Source organism: Mobula hypostoma, chromosome 2, assembly GCF_963921235.1.
Source record: "Mobula hypostoma chromosome 2, sMobHyp1.1, whole genome shotgun sequence".
NCBI classification, from domain to species: domain Eukaryota; kingdom Metazoa; phylum Chordata; class Chondrichthyes; order Myliobatiformes; family Myliobatidae; genus Mobula; species Mobula hypostoma.
The window spans coordinates 82,692,897-82,710,429 of NC_086098.1; the positions used below are offsets into that span (position 1 = coordinate 82,692,897).

Here is a 17,533-nt window from a genome sequence, read left to right on the forward strand (position 1 = left end):
TCCATATCAGGGTGAAATCAGGTAGCATTACAACACTGACAATGCATCAGAAGTACTTCATTAGCTGTGAAATTCTGAGTTCAAGAAGGTCTCGAAGGAGGCTATGTAAATATATCTTTCCCTGAGGATGTTAAAATTGTGAGTTTTACTGTTCAATGAAAAGCAATAACTTGAGGTTTGCCAAATCTCACCATATGAATGTCATCATAAAATGAAATATTCTCTTTTGATTGTCCTAAGTAGATTGACCAGAAATAACATATTGTTACTATACAGCATGTTAATACTTACTGAGCATATTCCAGCTTTTTGTTAACTGTTGTGAAAATTAAATGTTCCTTTCCTAGATTAAATAATTATGAAAAGTTTTTTATTGTCTAATAATTTAATAATTGATGTTAGATAACAGATTCTCTCTATATATTTTAATGCAAAGTTACTTGAGATCTTTTTACACTACACTAAGATCAACATTCAAGTCTCTGCTGTTGTATAGTTAAATTATAAAGAAAAACTCAGAGGTTATGTTGTATAGTTAAATTATAAAGAAAAACTCAGATGTTAATTGTTGGTGTGTTTAGATAGATCAGATGCATAGGAATTTCTTAATGGGCTGATTTGACTCACGTTGAACAATATCAATATTTGTCCCAGAGAATGTTTCAAGAGCCACTGCTAATGGTGCGAGAGCAAAATGGGTAAGTAAGTGGTATATAAAAAAGTAATCAGGTACAGTATATGTCCCTCTTCCCTAGATCCCTACCCATGTCACATCACTTGTGACCTCCAGTTTGAAAAGGAGCTCAGGCAGAAATATATTAAGCTTTTTAAAGACAGTGCAATTTTTAATTGGATGTCAAAATATTTTAATAGTATAAGTTGTAATACCCATATTGTAATATTGATACAGTATATCTACCAGAACCACATTTTCTTCAGATGCAGTAAAGGTTTCCACTGCATCAAACTGCAAGTTGTCAGTAATCAATACACGAACATCTATTTAGGTGCCAACAAATTGGTTCTGGAATTTGCTGCTGAGAAGAGATGGCTTGTGTAAAGCTATTACAGTGCCAGTGACCCAGGTTCAATTCCACTGCTGTGAGGAGTTTGTATGTTCTCCCCATGATCATGTGGGTTTTCTCTCATGCTCCAATTTCCTCGCACATTCAACAAGATGTACAGGTTAATTGGTCACGTGGGTATAATTGTGCGGCACATACTTGTTGGACCAGAAGGGTCTGTTATCACACTGAATTTCTAGGTAAGTAAATGCAATCATGGTTCAGGACACCAAATGTAACCAGGACACAAAATGTAACCACCACTTCAGACGCCAGCCGCTGTCACGAAAAACAGCCTGATAATCAGACACATTAAGGATATTGGAAGTACCTGCTTGTACCAGCATAATGAAAATGGAAGAATATTTGTACTGATCTAGAGTTTCCGTTATGCTAAGTTGCCACGTATTAAACATTCGAAAAGGGTTATAGTGCGGCCAGACATGCAATTGTAAAATGACAATAAAATTACTTAAAAGTGTGTTCTGATATATTCAAACAAAAAGATAAAAGCTTACAAATCCTGTAAATCTGAAAATAAACATGAAACTATACACTAAGTCTAAATTTGTAAAGCAAAAGGTGAGATAGCTTTATTCACAATTGTATTCAGTCGATAAGAGCATAGTTTGGCTGTAATCATTCGTAAAAATATAATTTACACTTGAAGTATTAACATCTTTTTATCATGAACACAAAAACCAAAAAGAATTTCTGTTACTTTTATTGCATTTCATGTTATCCACAAAAATTGATTTCTCAGACAATTTTTGATGCTTTCCCCAGTCTACTGAAGTTATGCTGCCTGATATCACAATTCATTTTCAGTAGAAATTGCTAATTAAATTCTTTGGTAATGGGGACGTATGCGATACATATGACTCAAAGGTCAGCTTCGAATGGTGGGAGGAAGTGGAGAGAAAAATACAAGAGTCAGAATTTAGGTTATTGCAACATCTTAGTATTTGCTGTACTTACAGGTTATGGAAAAATTAAACACGAGGATACTATTTAATGTAGCTTGAACTTCTGGAAAACTGTTTAGATAGTTCATTATGAACCAGAATGATACACAAGTGAGATATTATGTGGAACACAGCCTACTTGGAAGAGTTTGGATAAGATAAAGTTCATTGAGAGTGAGTGATAAAATGACGACTAGTCCAGAGAATAGAAGGATTAAATCTGAAAGCTTGATGAAAACATGTAAGGAGAATCCAGGACCACCAAATAAACTGAGTTAGGAGCAGAAGCAAGTGATGGAAATAGAGAAATTTGTGTCAATGACACTAAAAGCCTGAGGCCATCTTGGCTTTGGGCCTGTATTTACCTGTTTAGTAGAATGAGGGGAGAACATTCTTTGAAAACTATTGAATATTGGAAGGCCTAGATTGAATAAACGTGATGAGGATGTTTCCTATAATGGGGGAGTCTAGGACCAGAGGACACAGCTTCAGAATAGATGTCCCTTTAGAAAAGAGATGAGGAGGGTGGTGAATCTGTGGAATTCACTGCCACAGATGGATGTGGAAGCCAGGGCAATGGGTATATTTGAAGTAGAGGTTGATAGGTTCCTGATTAATAAGGTGTCGAAGGTTATGGGGGCAAGGCAGGAAAATGGGGTTGAGTGGGATAATAAATCAGCCATGATTGAATAGCCTAATTCTGCTCCTATGTCTTAAGGATGCAAAGTTTGATTCAGCTGGAATAGATCAAAGCTCAAGGTAAATTTATGATCGAAGTATATATGTCACCATATGCAACCCTGAGATTCATTGTGGCAGAAGAGAGGAATGGAGTTGCAGAGAATTTGTGATGGGTGTGAAAACAATTGCTTTTCTTTCTCCAGTTGTAGAATTTTATGTTTAGGGTGGTTGTGAAACAAAGGTTTTACAACATAAGGAATAGCAGGCTCAAGAAAAATGCTGGCAGACATAGGCGGGGCTTGTTAACATGCAGTTCGAACCCAATCAAACAAGTAATGCTTGCAGGGGGCAGCACATAGAGGATGAAATGAAGGGGTCCTCAGGAGAATTGAGGTCCAAGATTGGAAAGAGCAGGAATTGTTATAAATTTTAATGCTACAATTGAATAAGTAGAAAACAAGGAAAGCATAAGAGTGGACAATGGAGGAAAGCTTTTAAGAAGGAGGGTATTGTTACATCAAAGTAGTCACAGAGGTTGAGAAATAGAATACTTTCAGGTGAAGTCTGAGAATTCAATCTAGTATGAATTTAGTCACATACTGTACATGATACATAGTATATTTGCAGATAAAATGTTCCCAAGCGTAACTGAAATATAACAAGTTAGAAGACACTTTTATGTTGCTGAGTACACATTCACATTCGTGGAAATCTCAAGAACTATGGTGATAGATCATAAAGTATATCCAGGAAGCTTGTTGGCTACTAGTTCAGAAATATGTCTGCATTCATTAACTATTCCTGTGCTTCCCAATTCATTAATTTCATCTGTTTGAATATCCTTTGCAGTTATGCCAAGTCCACTGCAGACGAGATCAAACTCACTGGATGGTGCGTAAGAGCTCACCTGAGATATCCCCAAAGACTGGCTCTCCTCCAGTAACCTGTGACCATTCCTTGAACTTGAAAGTTGAAGGACCTCAGGGCTAGCTCGATTGATGTCAAATCCAGAATCTGACTGAACAATTGACTTAAGTTGTTTCTCAGTCTCTTGTTTGTTTGATGGGTTCAGTATTTTTTTCGGTTGATTTTCCTCTGTCAAGCTGGTTGCTTCTTCAGATAGATTTGAGGTTGTTGAAGACAATGTCATTCTCTGATGGTGACTACTTACAAGACTTGTACCTTTTAATGATTGAATTGGAGATTGCTTAGAGAGTGCCAGCAGTGGGACTGAATCATCTTCTGTCTCACTTTGAGCTGCCCCCTGATTGTCACTGGAATATTTGGAAAGGCTCGAATCCAATTCATTGTTAGAACATCTGTGCTTCACCCTAATAGTTTCAGCTTCTGGACTGCTACCTAAAGTATCTGCATATCTATTTGTAGGTTCAGGACTGGTAAAATCTTCTGAGTTGCCAGTTGGTTCAGGGCTTGTGAAGTCCTCTGAATACTTGGGTTCATCACAGCTACTGTAAGAAATCTGTGCATCAACATTTTCAACTATTATTGGATCACTAGTAATGCCAGGATTCATATTTGGAACATCCACTGCTTTACAATAAATCTCATTCACACTGCGGTCAGAATCATGGTTGATTATTTCAGGCAGTCTGACTTTTATATCTTTTTGGTAAAGGTTCCTGTCATTAGCCATCTGTAAATCTGAAATCTCCACATTGTAATCTAGTGGGCCTGGAGGTCGAACAGATGTCTTTCCTGTTCTAGTGGCACTTCCCCGTCTCAAAGTTGCTTCAAAGCTATTATTATCCATAAGCTTTCCACTTCTCTGGACATTTGAAGGATAAGCAGTGTCAGGTTTGATGCTGCTTTGAATCAATGTTTCAGCGTTTACTTTAGCTCTGCCACCAGAAAGTTGTTGGCCTTTTTGAAGAGTTGAAGAACTCCTTTCCCCTTTGCCTTCACGACATTTTTGACCAATCTTCTCTTTCAGTTGTTTCAATTGTCTTCTTCTGGACAACTCTTTCTGTTCATGCACTATCAACATGCCTGGATTTGTCTGTTGGAGCCTTAACCGTAATGTATTTGTTAACCCATACATCAACTTTCTTTTGGGATGTTCCAAATCTTTCTTTGCATTACATCGCCTTGGGTTATTTTCTTTATCAAAGTTTCTAGGAGATACAGGTTGCTTTTGAACTTCTTTCTGCTGCTTAAAATGTGAATTAGATTGTTGTATTGTTGATTTGGTTGGTTCATAAAATTCCAGTGAATCATGCTTCAAATTACTATAAAGCCAAGCAAGCTGAGGATGAACAACGAGAGGAATCTGCTGAGGTAACTGCTCATGATGTAGCAAAGAAAGTTCCAGTAGGAGTGCGTTCAGCAGAGGCAACTGTCTGATGGTATTATATGCATCAGAATTGGCAGGACTCTTTTGAACTTGTTTTTTTAATGTACCTGTTGCTTCTGAGTGACCTTTGGGCAACTTAAAATCACTTTGGTTCATGTTGAACAATTCTTCACTTTCATCTGAATCCAGCTCCTCAAGAAGAGCTGACTCTTCCTCAGGCTCCATTGTTTTCCACATTTCAGAGACCTTCTCTTTGGGCCCTTCCTTTGATTGGCTGTAGTACATAGGGGGTGGACAAAAAACATTGTCCACTTTGATATCCACAGTAGGTTCGAATTTCAGAACCTGTTGTTTAATCTTAGATGCTGCTTTTGCTAATGTGTTCAGCTTATGGTCCCCCTTTAAAACAGAAATAATAACAGGCTCTTTGATCTGTTCAAACTGTCTACCTTCAACAGCCTGGTCACCAGAAATGTGGTTGGGGTACTTTTCAGAGTCAGTCGGAATGTGTCCAGTGCCTTGATCTGCCACCTTCTCATTCTCCCCTTGTTCTGGCACCTGTCCTTCACTGGGCAGGTGTGCAAAGTCCGTGTTTTGCATTTCAGCCTTCAGGACCTGGTTTTTTGGAATATGCGGCAGCAAACCAACTCCCAAACTCATAAGTCTATATCCTGCCGATATTTGGCCAATCTCGACACCCATCAGATTATAAAGAGGGTACAGGCCCCTCTTCCCTTGCATGGATGGTGTTGTAATGCCGCGTCCCTCTACATCCAATCTGATTTTCTCCACGGCATTCGCCATCGAGATCAGGCAACTTCCCACCAATTTGGGTACTTGCTGTGACACGTCTAGTAGCATGGCGTACAGAGGGGTGTTGGTCAGATGGCGGTGAAGGGTTGACATCCCCATCTTGAACAGGCAGGACTTGCCTTTATTGAAAGTGATGCCAGTGCGGGCCCCCGTTCGCACGGGTGCCTGTCTCTCCTGCCCACGCTCCCAGCTCCGCCGCAGGGCTTCCGCTCGCTGCGGCTCGGTCTGATGGACCAAGAGTGTGGGGAAGTCCAGCAGTCTGAAGGCCACCGCCAGCAAAGGGCCGGGCTCAGGCTGGGTTTCAGGTCCAACGTTCACGTAGTCCACTAACAGTTCCAAGGAGAACAGCGTCTCCACTTTGGCGGCTGTATCCATGGTAGTTGCTTTGCCCCTGGTGGCACCGGCGTTGGCAGAACCGGTCCCCACAAACGGATTACATCGGACACCTTGGCAACACCGCACTACAAGTAAACGCGGTACTTTGAGCGCAATGAAGTCTGGGGGCTGTAGTCCTTCAGCGCAGTTACCTTCATCGCTCTTTTGACTCCAACTCCCATCCTGCCTCTGGACTTCATCTTGTCCATTTGAGCAAAAGGAGCGGGCGCGTGGACGATGGCAGACGTTTGACCAAGAGAAAACCGTGGGTGGTGTCTCGTTACAGACATGTAGGATAGACCAATGCTGTGAGGGGCAAAGCCAGCGGTTGACCAATGGGAGAGCATCCAAAGCCAAAGGACAGCGAATAGAAAAAAGGAGTACGGACCAAAGACAGCCAATAGGGAGGAGGGCAGGGCTAACGATGGCCAATGGGTGGAGAGAAGGACCAAATTTCATCCAATCGAGGAAGAGTGAGGGGCCCAGAACAGCCAATGGGAGGAAGGAAGAGCCGGCGGGCGAGGGGGTGGAACATTGGTCGCCAGGTTGTGTTGAGGTGCGGGAGAATGTGAAAAGTTTCCAGCCTGCTGGCCGCAAGAGGTGGTGCTGCGAACCTGGCTTGCGAGCGGTAGCGGGATCTTTGATTCACTGTCTGTCCCATGGTGTGGATTGTGCAGAAGGTCTCCTCGCGTGCACGTGCGGCTCGGCCCCGCGGCTGTCAGGTAAGAGAGGTGGTGGTAGCGGAGGGGGAGTGAGGAGCCCTGGGCTTGTTGACAAGTTGAAGGTCGTAGAGTCGGTGCTGGGTCTCAGGCTGTCCGTTAGTACACTTGCAGACCGTTGGAAGTATTTCCCTCCTTCACGCCATCCTGCCCCCCGACACAACTCGGACCCTCCCTCACCCCCACCATTTTAGTGCACCCCCCCGGCCCATCTTCAGCCCAAACTAACCACCGCCCACTCCCGAAAAATGCCCTCTCTTTCAATCCCTTCACCTCCCTTCTCTCAAATATCTGCCGAAATACCTCAGAACATGTTCGTACATCTCGTCTGCGCCTGCCATTCTTTAGTTGCCTCCCTGGCAAGGGATGCGACTTTCCTCTCTTTCCCCGAACCGTTCACCAATGCAACCCCCGTCTGAAAAATGCTTTCCTTTCTTCACACCCCCTCATCTCCCGGATCTGAGATAAAATTCCTAGCAATCATGTCTAATCCTTCTCGCCCCAAAAAATTGTTCAAATTCCGCCTCCCACCCCCATCTCCTCTCAAAAGGCAGTTCGCACCCTCCCCCACTGCAAAAATATCATTAGCAGATCAGCCTCCCCCTCTTCCCCCAAGGCAGGATAACAACCCGTCGTCTTGCGGGTGGTTGTGTTCTTGGTGAAGCCGAATGGGCTGCATGTTGCGATCGCGGGACCCTTCCGTGAAGCCGGCAGGCTTTGGGGTCAGGTGCTATTCTCGGTTCCGCAAGCGGACGGCAGCCGGCCAATTATGTTGTGTGTGAAATACTCCTCCTTTCTACTCTAAATGAAATCAAACTGGGAATGAACAAAAGGGTTTGTGTCCCGTTCTCTAAATCCAGAAGATTTGGGCTCCCCTCAATTACCTTCAAACTTCAGGATTTTGAGAATAAAAATCAAGTATATCATTGATTGTGTATGTGCAATAATATATTTAATTCGATGCCATTGTTCACGGCGCGTGTACTACGGAGTTCTACTGAGAACCTAATTGCGCGTCGCTGTTTCTCTGGAAGTTGTAGCGATCGGTTGATTTGTTGTGGAATTGGATTTGTTGATTTCTTTTCTGTCTTCTAACTTTATCCGCTAGATGGCTTTGCATGACACAATGGTCAAGGATTTTGGGTTCACTTTGTACGGAAACACTTCCTACATATTTATTTGGTCTGAGCTGTTTACTTTTTTTTGAAGATTTTTAATATATTGCTTATATGTGTAAATCTACAATGAAGCTATGACCATTTTCTGAAAGTTAGTTTCAATTATAAATGTTTTTGCAGCTCTAAGAGACGGGAAAGAATAAAACGAGCGCTGCAGTGCATTTCGTGTTGTTGATCAATACCCTCATCAAGTTTACCAGCTGTTTCAGTGAAAATATTAATATCGTATATCATCTTCACTGTTGTTTACTGGGATATATCAGTCTCCACAGTTAACTCATTGTAATATCTGGGACGAAAATATCCTCTTCCAGCTCGAAATTATAACGCTGTCACTCACTAAGAACAATGTAGTCGATTATTTTGGTTGGTCATTTACAATTTACACAAACAATGGCTCTGGAGGAAAATTTTTAAAAATCTAAGAATACAATGTGCCTGATTTCTGAGGTGATGATTTCGGAAATAGTGTTGGGCTCTTTCATTCTATGCAGTTACTACTGGCAGTGTTTGTCATGGTAACATTACAGAAGGTTTTTGCCTTCATAGAAGGGTATTGGTTAATAACCTTGTTTCTTGTGATTGATCACCTATTGTGATCATGTGTAATAAATTGGTAGGCATGAATTATGAGTTGAATATGAAAACTATTGCAGTGCTTTAGGTACTCTAAATAGTTTACCATCTGTATATATGACATTTGACATAGTTGTGCAAAAATTATTCTAGATAGAAGCAAATTACTTTATAATATTGTAATAAGGTTTTGTCCACTTTGGAGTGAATACATTTAACAAATTGCATTGCTGGAACCAAAATATTTGACACAATTTATACATGAACACGTGTAGCATGAAGGTAAATGGTCAGTCTCTGGAAGTCAATGTAAATTGTTTGATTACTGACATTTTTGAACATGCTAAATAAAAAGGCACTCAAATATCAAAACTGTTCTTACATTAAAGAAAAAAACATTCATGTGACCTTGTTATTGTCTGGTAAAGCTGGTCTTACTGTGTGATGCTTCCTTATTTTAATACAACAGCTGTTGAAAAATTATTCCGAAGTGCTGAAGGCGAAAAGGTTATCCTTGATGTTCTGCTGGCCTAAGTAAGCTCAGTCTTTTGGATTTAGAAGTTGTCAGGGCAACGGTTGATTATCTCCAGTCTTCAATTGCTTCCATTCATTGAGTGTCTTGCTCAACAGCAGAGTTGCCAACGATGAGATCTATGACGATGGCTGTGTAAATGTGCCCTGTAACTAAAGAAATTCTTTCATTTGGTAGTATTGAAAAGTGATCTCAATTTTGCTTTATTTGAGTAAAATGTTTATGGTTAATGTTTCAATTTTTAAAAATGGCTAAAATAGTTCTTTCAACCCTGGGTACAGTAGAAAGTTTCTCCAGGCTTGGATTGTTCAAAGTAAGTATATTATCAAAGTACAGTATGTACCCTTAGATTAATTTTCTTGTGGGTATTCTCAGTAGATACAAAGGAGTACAATGGGTTCAATGAAAAAAATGGGCAAACAACTACTGAGCAAAAGAAGATAAATGGTGCAAATAAAATAATAATAACTAATACTGAGAACATGAGTTGTGGAATCTTTGAAAGTGAGTCCATAGGTTGTGGAATCAGTTCAGTGTGAAAGTGAGTGAAGTTATCCATGCTCGTTGCAGGGTAATAACTGTTCCTGAACCTGGTGTGTGGGACTAAGGCTCCTGTACTTCCTATCCACTGGCAGTAGCAAGAAGAGAGGAAGAGAGCATGGCCTGGAGTGTAGAGGTCTTTGAGGGATGTTGCTTTCTTGTGGCAGTGTTCCTTGTAAATGTGTTGAATGATGGAGTGGGGAGAGGGATTTTCCTGTGATGGACTGGACTGTATCCACTTCTTTTTGTAGATGGTATCGTACTGCTTAATTTTTTCCTGAATAGCATGGGCACTGACTGAGCTTGTAACTGAATGAAACCTGTGATCTGAAGGAAATAATTGTATGCTGTGTATCAGAGCAAACCGAACAGACTGTTTTGCTACCAAGTCTAAACAATTATAGAAAGTACATCAAAGAAAGAATGAGTATAACCTGTCCTCTTACTTAAGTGCAGGGTAGTGAATCATTGTAGAGTGCTGCAACTTAAACTGTAATTTTTAGTCATTGAGTAAGTCAGGGTGATTGGCAATGCAGATCGAAATTATGAAAAGCTGCTAGTTACTGAAATGAGTATTTTTGAAAATTGTGGATAATGAATAAAGAATGTAACAAGCTTTTTAACTAATTGTCTAAAACTAAATAAAATTTTACACAACTGCAGTTTGATTTATGAAGTGAATAGACTGTGTTTCTTTGGAAGTAAGCCCCTTAGTTTTTAAATAAATTGAGTCCGACCTTTGCTCATTCTATGATCAAAAACAGAGTATCATGTGCGTAAAAGTGCTGATGATGCATTGGGAGTTTTTTTTTAATGTTCTTGCCTGAATCTGACTTAATAGATTTTCTAAAATAAATTATTTTCTTTTTATAGATGTGGGGATAATTATATTAGAAGAAAAATGTAGTTCTCAAGTATTTAGTTAAAATGACAAAGTGAAAATGTAAACTGACGTCGGTATAAATTAAATTGAAGAACCACAGAAGATTAATGTTGGATCAATAGTTTTGTGATCAGTCAGATTTTGGTCAGGTTGGGGTATTTCAAAAAACATTCAAATGCAGCTGCCTTAAATATTAAATTTGTTTTCTTCCCTCCCTGGCCCCACCTAATTCCTAAGCTTTAATAATTATTATATATATTCAACTGTTGTATCTGATTCTAATTAGATAAATAAATTGTTCTTTCCCATAAACTTGATGTGGATCTTTCTGAAATCATTCTGATGTAATCACTTATTCCCAAATGCACTTCTTTTGATATCAAAAATCTTGTGCAGTAATAATATAGAGCTTGGAAGGAGGGTTTTTCATTTATGTGGTGGCTCAAATGAATGATAGCTTCCCTATACACTGAAAATAGACCTAATGCATTATATGTTATTTAAAAAAACTATAAACAGAAGTTTTAAAATGTTATTGCTAAAACTTATCAAAGGATATACACTTCCTATCCTAAATGTTTGACATTTTTCATGAATTAGAATAATCCTTCCAAACCTCCAACTCATAGATCTGGTTTAAAAGAAGTTTTTGGTGTTTTGGTTAAAGACCTTTATTTGGTGAGAGGAAGAATGTGACATTGTACTTTTAAAAAGTCCAACTCTGGATCTTGTTCCCTCGTTTCATTTCTAATTACCTTCAGAACATTTAAATAACTCTATCTATGCCTGCTAATGATCTTAAGCCTCTGGGATAATCATTGAAGCAGAGGCATCATTCTGCTGGATTGTGAGACCAGTTGTTGATGGATTGTGTGAACCATTTCAAAAAACTTGTACGTGAGGTCATCCCTATGCAGTTGCAGTGTGCTCATTGTGCTAATTTTATGCTGATGAGTTAATCATTAGGAGGGAGCTGAGCTTTTCCCAAGTGGGAACCAGCAGTCATTATGATACCTTGAATATTTTTTGGCTGGTATGTTGCTTGTTCCTTGAATGGGGGTAGGAATTTTAGAGAAGTTGCAGATGGTTTGGTCATGGTTTTTACTCCACCAATCCGAGAAGGCATTTGTACACTTTGGCTTATCCTGGAACACTGTTAGAATTTGCAGTTAATTAGCTGAATCAGGGTTTCATGTTGAAATGTGTCATGGGCAGATTGGAATAAAATGGTCCACTGCATTATACTTGCACAAGTGATGATTAGAGAAATGTATTTGGGACGGGGGGTGGGGGGTGCAGTGGGAAGTAGATGGAGGAAGGCATGGTGGGGAAAACTTAAACAGAAGAGATTCTGCAGATGCTGGAAATGGAGCAACGCACACAAAATGCTGAAGGACCACAGCAAGTCAGGCAGCATCTGTGGGGGGAAGAAACAGTTGGTTCAGACTTTCAAGATATTGTTAAGGAAAAGGGGACTTTTCCTATTGAGAGGAGGGGACAAAAAGTAGCAGTGGGTCGCTACAGCGAAGAAGAGTTTTGGCCAGCGGCCAACCTGGACATCTGAGGTTTTGAGAGGAGGCAGACTTCAATTAGGTTCACTGCCCCAGTACAAAAGGCAGCAGCGGGTGGCTACAGCATAACAAGAGCTTTGACCAGTGACCAATCGGCACTGGGATTGATTGATGGGAGGTGGGGCAAGCACAGCAGCTGTCCTCTGAGTGGACAGAGTCAAGACTGGTGATCTTGAGGCTAAAGCTCTTTGAGGCTTTAGTGAAGAGAGGCATCAGTCAGAGAAAGCAAAGGAAAGAAAAGCTGAAGGTTTTTTTCCCCCTTCTTTATATCTGGGATGTGGGAAGGCAGTGAGACCTCTGGTGTCCCTGATGACTACAACTGCAAGGTGTATCCAGCTGCAGCTTCTAACAAACTGTGTTAAGGAGTTGGAGCTGGAACTGCATGAATCTGAATCATCTAGGAGGCTGTGGGGGTGATAGAACATGTAGAGAGGTAGTAACACTCAAGGTGCAGGACACAGGAAACTGGGTGACAGTCAGGAAAGGAAAAGAGGTTATGAAATCAGGGCAGAATACCCCTATGGCCATCCCCCTCATCAATAGGTATATTAATTATTATTTTGGATACCATTTGGGGAGATGACCTAACAGAGGAAAGTCACAGTGGTCAGATCTTTGGCACTGAGTCTGCCTCTGACTCAGAAGGGAAGTGAGAAGAAGAGACACACTGTGGTGATAGGTGATTTGTTAGGGGAATGGACAGGAGGTTCTGTGCTTGAAAATGACAATCCTGGATGATATTTTGCCTCCATATGCTAGTGGCTAGTGAGGCCAAAATTAGGAAGATTATACAGTTTAATACGTAGCTAAGGAATTGGTGTAGGAGGGAGGGCATAAGAATTTTGGATCATTGGGCTTTCTTCCAGGGAAGGGAGATTCTGTACAGAAGAGATGGCTGGCACCTGAACTGGATGGGTCTAATATCCAAGCAGGAAGGTTTGTTAATGTGGGAAGGTGGGGATTGCGAATATCCGGTTGGTGCTGCATTCCAGGAGGGGAACTTTCTGGAGTGCCCTCGAGATTGCCTTTTAGAGCAGCTTGTGGTTGAGCCCACCAGACGACCAGCTATTCTGCAGTGGCTGTTGAATAATGAACCAGAATTGATTAGAGGGCTTCAGGTAAAAGAACCCTTTGGGGAAAGTGATCATAGTATGATCAAATTAACCTTGAAATTTGAGAAGGAGAAGGTAAGGTCAGATGTATCAGTATTACAGTGGAGTAATGGGAATTGCAGAGGCATGAAAGAAGAGATGGCCAGAAATGATTGGGGAAAAAGAACTGCCAGGTATGGTGGTGGAGCAGCAGTGGCTAGAACTTCCAGAAGCAATTTGGAAGGCACAGGATATATACACCCCAAAGAGGAAGAAGTATTCTAAAGGAAAGATGATATAACTGTGGCTAACAATGAGGTTTCAGGGTACTTGGAGATATATGATAAAATAGCCTGTAATCAGCATCATTTCCTCATGGGGAAATCTTGCCTGACAAATCTGTTGGAATTCTTTGGAGAAATATCAAGCAGGATAGATAAAAGAGAATCTGTTGATGTTGTGTACTTGGATTTTCAGAAGGATTTTGAAAAGTTGCCACAACATGAGGATGTTTATCAAGCTACAAGCCTTACAAGAAAGATTCTAGCATGGATAAAGCAGTGACTGATTGGCAGGAAGCAAAGAGTGGGAATAAAGCGAGCCTTTTCTGGTTGGCTGCCAGTGACTAGTGGTGTTCCACAGGGGTCTGTGTAGGGACTGATTCTCTTACATTTGTATGTTGATGGTTTGAACGGAATTGATGGTTTGTTGCAAAGTTTGCAGACGATGTGAGGATAAGTGGCGAGGCAGGTAGTTTTGAGGAAATAGAGCAGCTACAGAGTGGCTTAGATTGGGAAAATGGACAAAGAAATGGCAGATGGAATACAGTGTCAGGAAGTGCATGGTCAGGAAGTTTGGTAGAAGGAATGCAAGAAACTAGTTTCTAAATGGAGAGAAAATACTGAAAGCTGAGGCGCAAAATGACATGGGAGTCCTTGTGCAGGGTTCATTAAATGTTAATTTGCAGCTTAAGTCTGTGGTAAGGAAGGCAAATGAAATGTTAGCATTCATTTCAAGGGGACTAATACCAAGCATGTAATGTTGAAATTTTATACAGTATTGGTGAGGCCTCACTTAGAGTATTGTGAGCAGTTTTGGGCCCCTTATCTCAGAAGGGATGTGCTGAAACTGGAGAGGGTTCAAAGGAGGTTCACAAAAATGATTCCAGGATTGAATGGCTTGTCATGTGAAGAGTATTTGATGGCTCTGGGCCTGTATTCATTAGAATTCAGAAGAATGAGGAGTGACCTGATTAAAACCTATCGAATGTTGAAAGGCCTTGGTGGAATGGATGTGGAAATGGTGGGAGAGCCTAAGACCAGAGGACACAGCCTCAGGATAGAGGGCTGTCCTTTTAGAACAGAGATGAGGAAGAAGTTCTTTAGCCAGAGAATGGTGAATATGTGAAATTCTTTGGCACAGGCAGCTGTGGAGGCCAAGTCATTATGTATATTTAAAGCAGAGATTGATAGATTTTTGATTGGTCAGGGCATGAAGAGATATGGGGAGAAAGCAGGAGACTGGGGCTGAGAGGAAAATTGGATCAGTTACGATGAAACGGCAGAGCAGACTTGATGGACCAAATGGCCTAATTCTGCTCCTGTACCTTATGGTTTTATACTCTTAAATTGTTTTTATCTAAGGTGGAAATTCCTAGGGATTAGAGGAGCAAATTGTTCATTGAACGCATGGGGAATATTTTATTTTACTCACAGATGCACGCAGTATTCTGTGTAACACTGTTAATTGCTGAATGTAAAGTTAAAGCTTGAAGCAAATATTTACCCTCTTGTATAATTTTAAAATGCTTTGAGTGCATAGATATATTGATCTTTAAGCATGTTTGTATTTAACATTTTTAGAGGCATCACCAATTCAGTACAGGAATTTTTACATAGATCTAAATAGTTAAATCTGCTACTAAATTGATTACTTTCTCTTCCTAATTGTTCAGTGTCTTGGTTTGAACTTTGAGCTTTGAAAAAGTAGCTCTCAAAGATTGCTTCATAAACCTGTTTTTATTCCCCCCTTTGGTCACCACCTGATATTTCTTTTATGGCTTGTTGTCTGATTTTTTTTTAACATATCTCATAACACTCCCATGAAATGCCTTGTATATCTTTGCTATGTTAACTATGAAAGGATGGAAATTCAAACTAACTTGGAATTGTGTTGTTTGAGATTAATTTTGATCATCAGTTAGTAGGACTTAATTTTTTCAAAATTTGTCTCCTTGCATAAATTTATTATTTAGCTAAAACATTTTATCAAATGTTAGGAAAAACTTGTGGATCAAATGCATATGTTTAACCAAACTATTCCCAGTTTTGTGAGAGTTCATTATTTTAAGACAATTCTATTTCTATTGAAAACACTGAGAAGTTTGATATTTAGTGAGGACAGTACATTTTGGGCTGCTGGTCTGCTTTTGTTTTGCTGATTCAGAGGAGCTGTTATAATTTGACTGAGGATGAGGAGTTTATCTTGGTTACACTGCCTTCAAAATTTCTAGTAGAAGGAGACAAAATGTTATACTCCTACAGTTATCTCCTGTGGAACTGCTTATTTGTGCATCATGACTACAGCTACCACCTCGTTTGAATCTGATTTGAAGTCTTACAAGCTCCATGGCAGATAAACCAAGGTAGCTTTGCCAGTAAAATCTTTTTATTCAGGGCTGTGGATTTTCCCATGCTACTACTCAGCCACTATACCAATATACTGTAAAGGTTTTCTGTGTATTTGTAGAATGATTTCTGATCTACCCCCTCCAGCCTGCACACCTGAGTTACCATTTCTGGTGGGTTTGACCTAGTCCTGGGACTAAATGTACAGTACCTGGAAATTGAAGTGGAGGAGCTTGAAACATAGTCCAACTTGCTGATGGTCTTAGGCTGTTGCTTGACTAGCTTGTGGGATAGTTTTTCAGTTTGGGTACCTAACCCCTGATGTTTGTGACTTTGTCATGTTTAGAACGTAGAAGACTTACAAAACTTTGATCTACAATATTTTGCCAACCCTTTAACCTATTCCAAGATCAATCTGACCCTTCCCTCCCACATCGCCCTTCATTTTTCTTTCATCCATAGGCCTATCTGAGAGTTTCTTGTATGCCCCTAATGTGTCTGCTTCTACCACCACCCCAACAACATATTCTATGCACTTGCCAATGTGTTTAAAAAGAAAAATATTACTTTGGAAATCTTTCTCCCTTTTTTTCCCTCCAAGCTTCTTAAAGTTAAGCCCCCTCATGTTAGCCATTTCTGACTTGGGGACTCTATCAAGTCACCTCTCATCATCCTTCACTCCAAAAAGAAAGGCCCTGGCTCTCTCACCCTATGCTCATTAGACATGCACTCTGGTATACCTCCTCTGCATCCTTTTTAAAGCTTTGAAAATTTTGAATTTAATGCCTTGGTTGATGCCATGTTGTTGGTCCAGTTGTGTTTTATCATTAAAAATGTTGTAATAACTGTATAACTGAGGCCACTTCACAGTCTATTGAAGAGCCAAAATTTATGAAGTTGCAGATAGTGTAGAGGTCTTGGGTAAAGAAATGGACATTGGTGAACTAGATGTTTTTTTTGCCATGAGCTAGTAGTTTTCATGATTACCAATATTACATCTAATTGGAATATTCCCTTCTCCCAAATTCTAGATTTTCAAAACAATTTTTGAAAATAGTTTCAAAATATGAAATTGTGGTACTATTTTTTTTACACCAATCCTCTTGAAATAAAAACTAGTTTTCCATTAAGAGGTGGGGAGAGGGGAAGAAACACATTGTTTTCTGAAATAAAACCATTTTATGGTACAGATGCCTAGAAATTCAATATTGTAGTGCTTCTTTTCCGATATTATTTGCAGTAAATCATTTCTGGATCCAGCTGCGCCAGTTGTGAAATTTGATGTGACATTTCTAGTCACTAGTTACTCTTACATTCCCCCCATCACCATTATAACTCTTGTATGAAGAACAGACAGATGACATCATCCCGTGTGCAGCACTCCTTTTGGTGGGGGACAGCAGCAACATGAGGAGGATTGGGTGATGATTAAGGCAATTAGGTTATCTAGAATGACTTTATAGGAGTGAGACCATGTTCTCTTTGGACAAAATAGCTAGAATATCCTTGCAACAGTTTTGCCTAAATTGTCAGTTACCCACTCCTCTCAGTGCTGTTGTTTCTCCACCTTCATTATTACTTCATGATGCCACCCTCTAGCCTTTCTT

At 40.2% G+C, this 17,533-nt stretch overlaps 2 protein-coding genes across 4 annotated transcripts in view; one reads left to right on the top strand and one right to left on the bottom strand.

Annotated features, from left to right (window-relative positions):
- Positions 1–856: 856 nt before the first annotated feature.
- On the bottom strand, positions 857–6,439 carry map10 (microtubule associated protein 10). The gene has a single exon (XM_063071625.1). It carries the CDS (start codon positions 6,207–6,209, stop codon positions 3,444–3,446), a length of 2,766 nt encoding a protein of 921 aa, XP_062927695.1. The 5' UTR covers positions 6,210–6,439; the 3' UTR covers positions 857–3,443.
- A 329-nt stretch (positions 6,440–6,768) lies between these two features.
- Positions 6,769–17,533, top strand: part of LOC134341524 (signal-induced proliferation-associated 1-like protein 2) — a 521,779-nt gene continuing 511,014 nt past the window's right edge. For all 3 annotated transcript variants that reach the window (XM_063039398.1, XM_063039402.1, XM_063039409.1), the window contains exon 1: positions 6,769–6,931. The gene's annotated coding sequence lies outside the window, so the exon portion shown is untranslated. The remainder of the gene's footprint in view (positions 6,932–17,533) is intronic.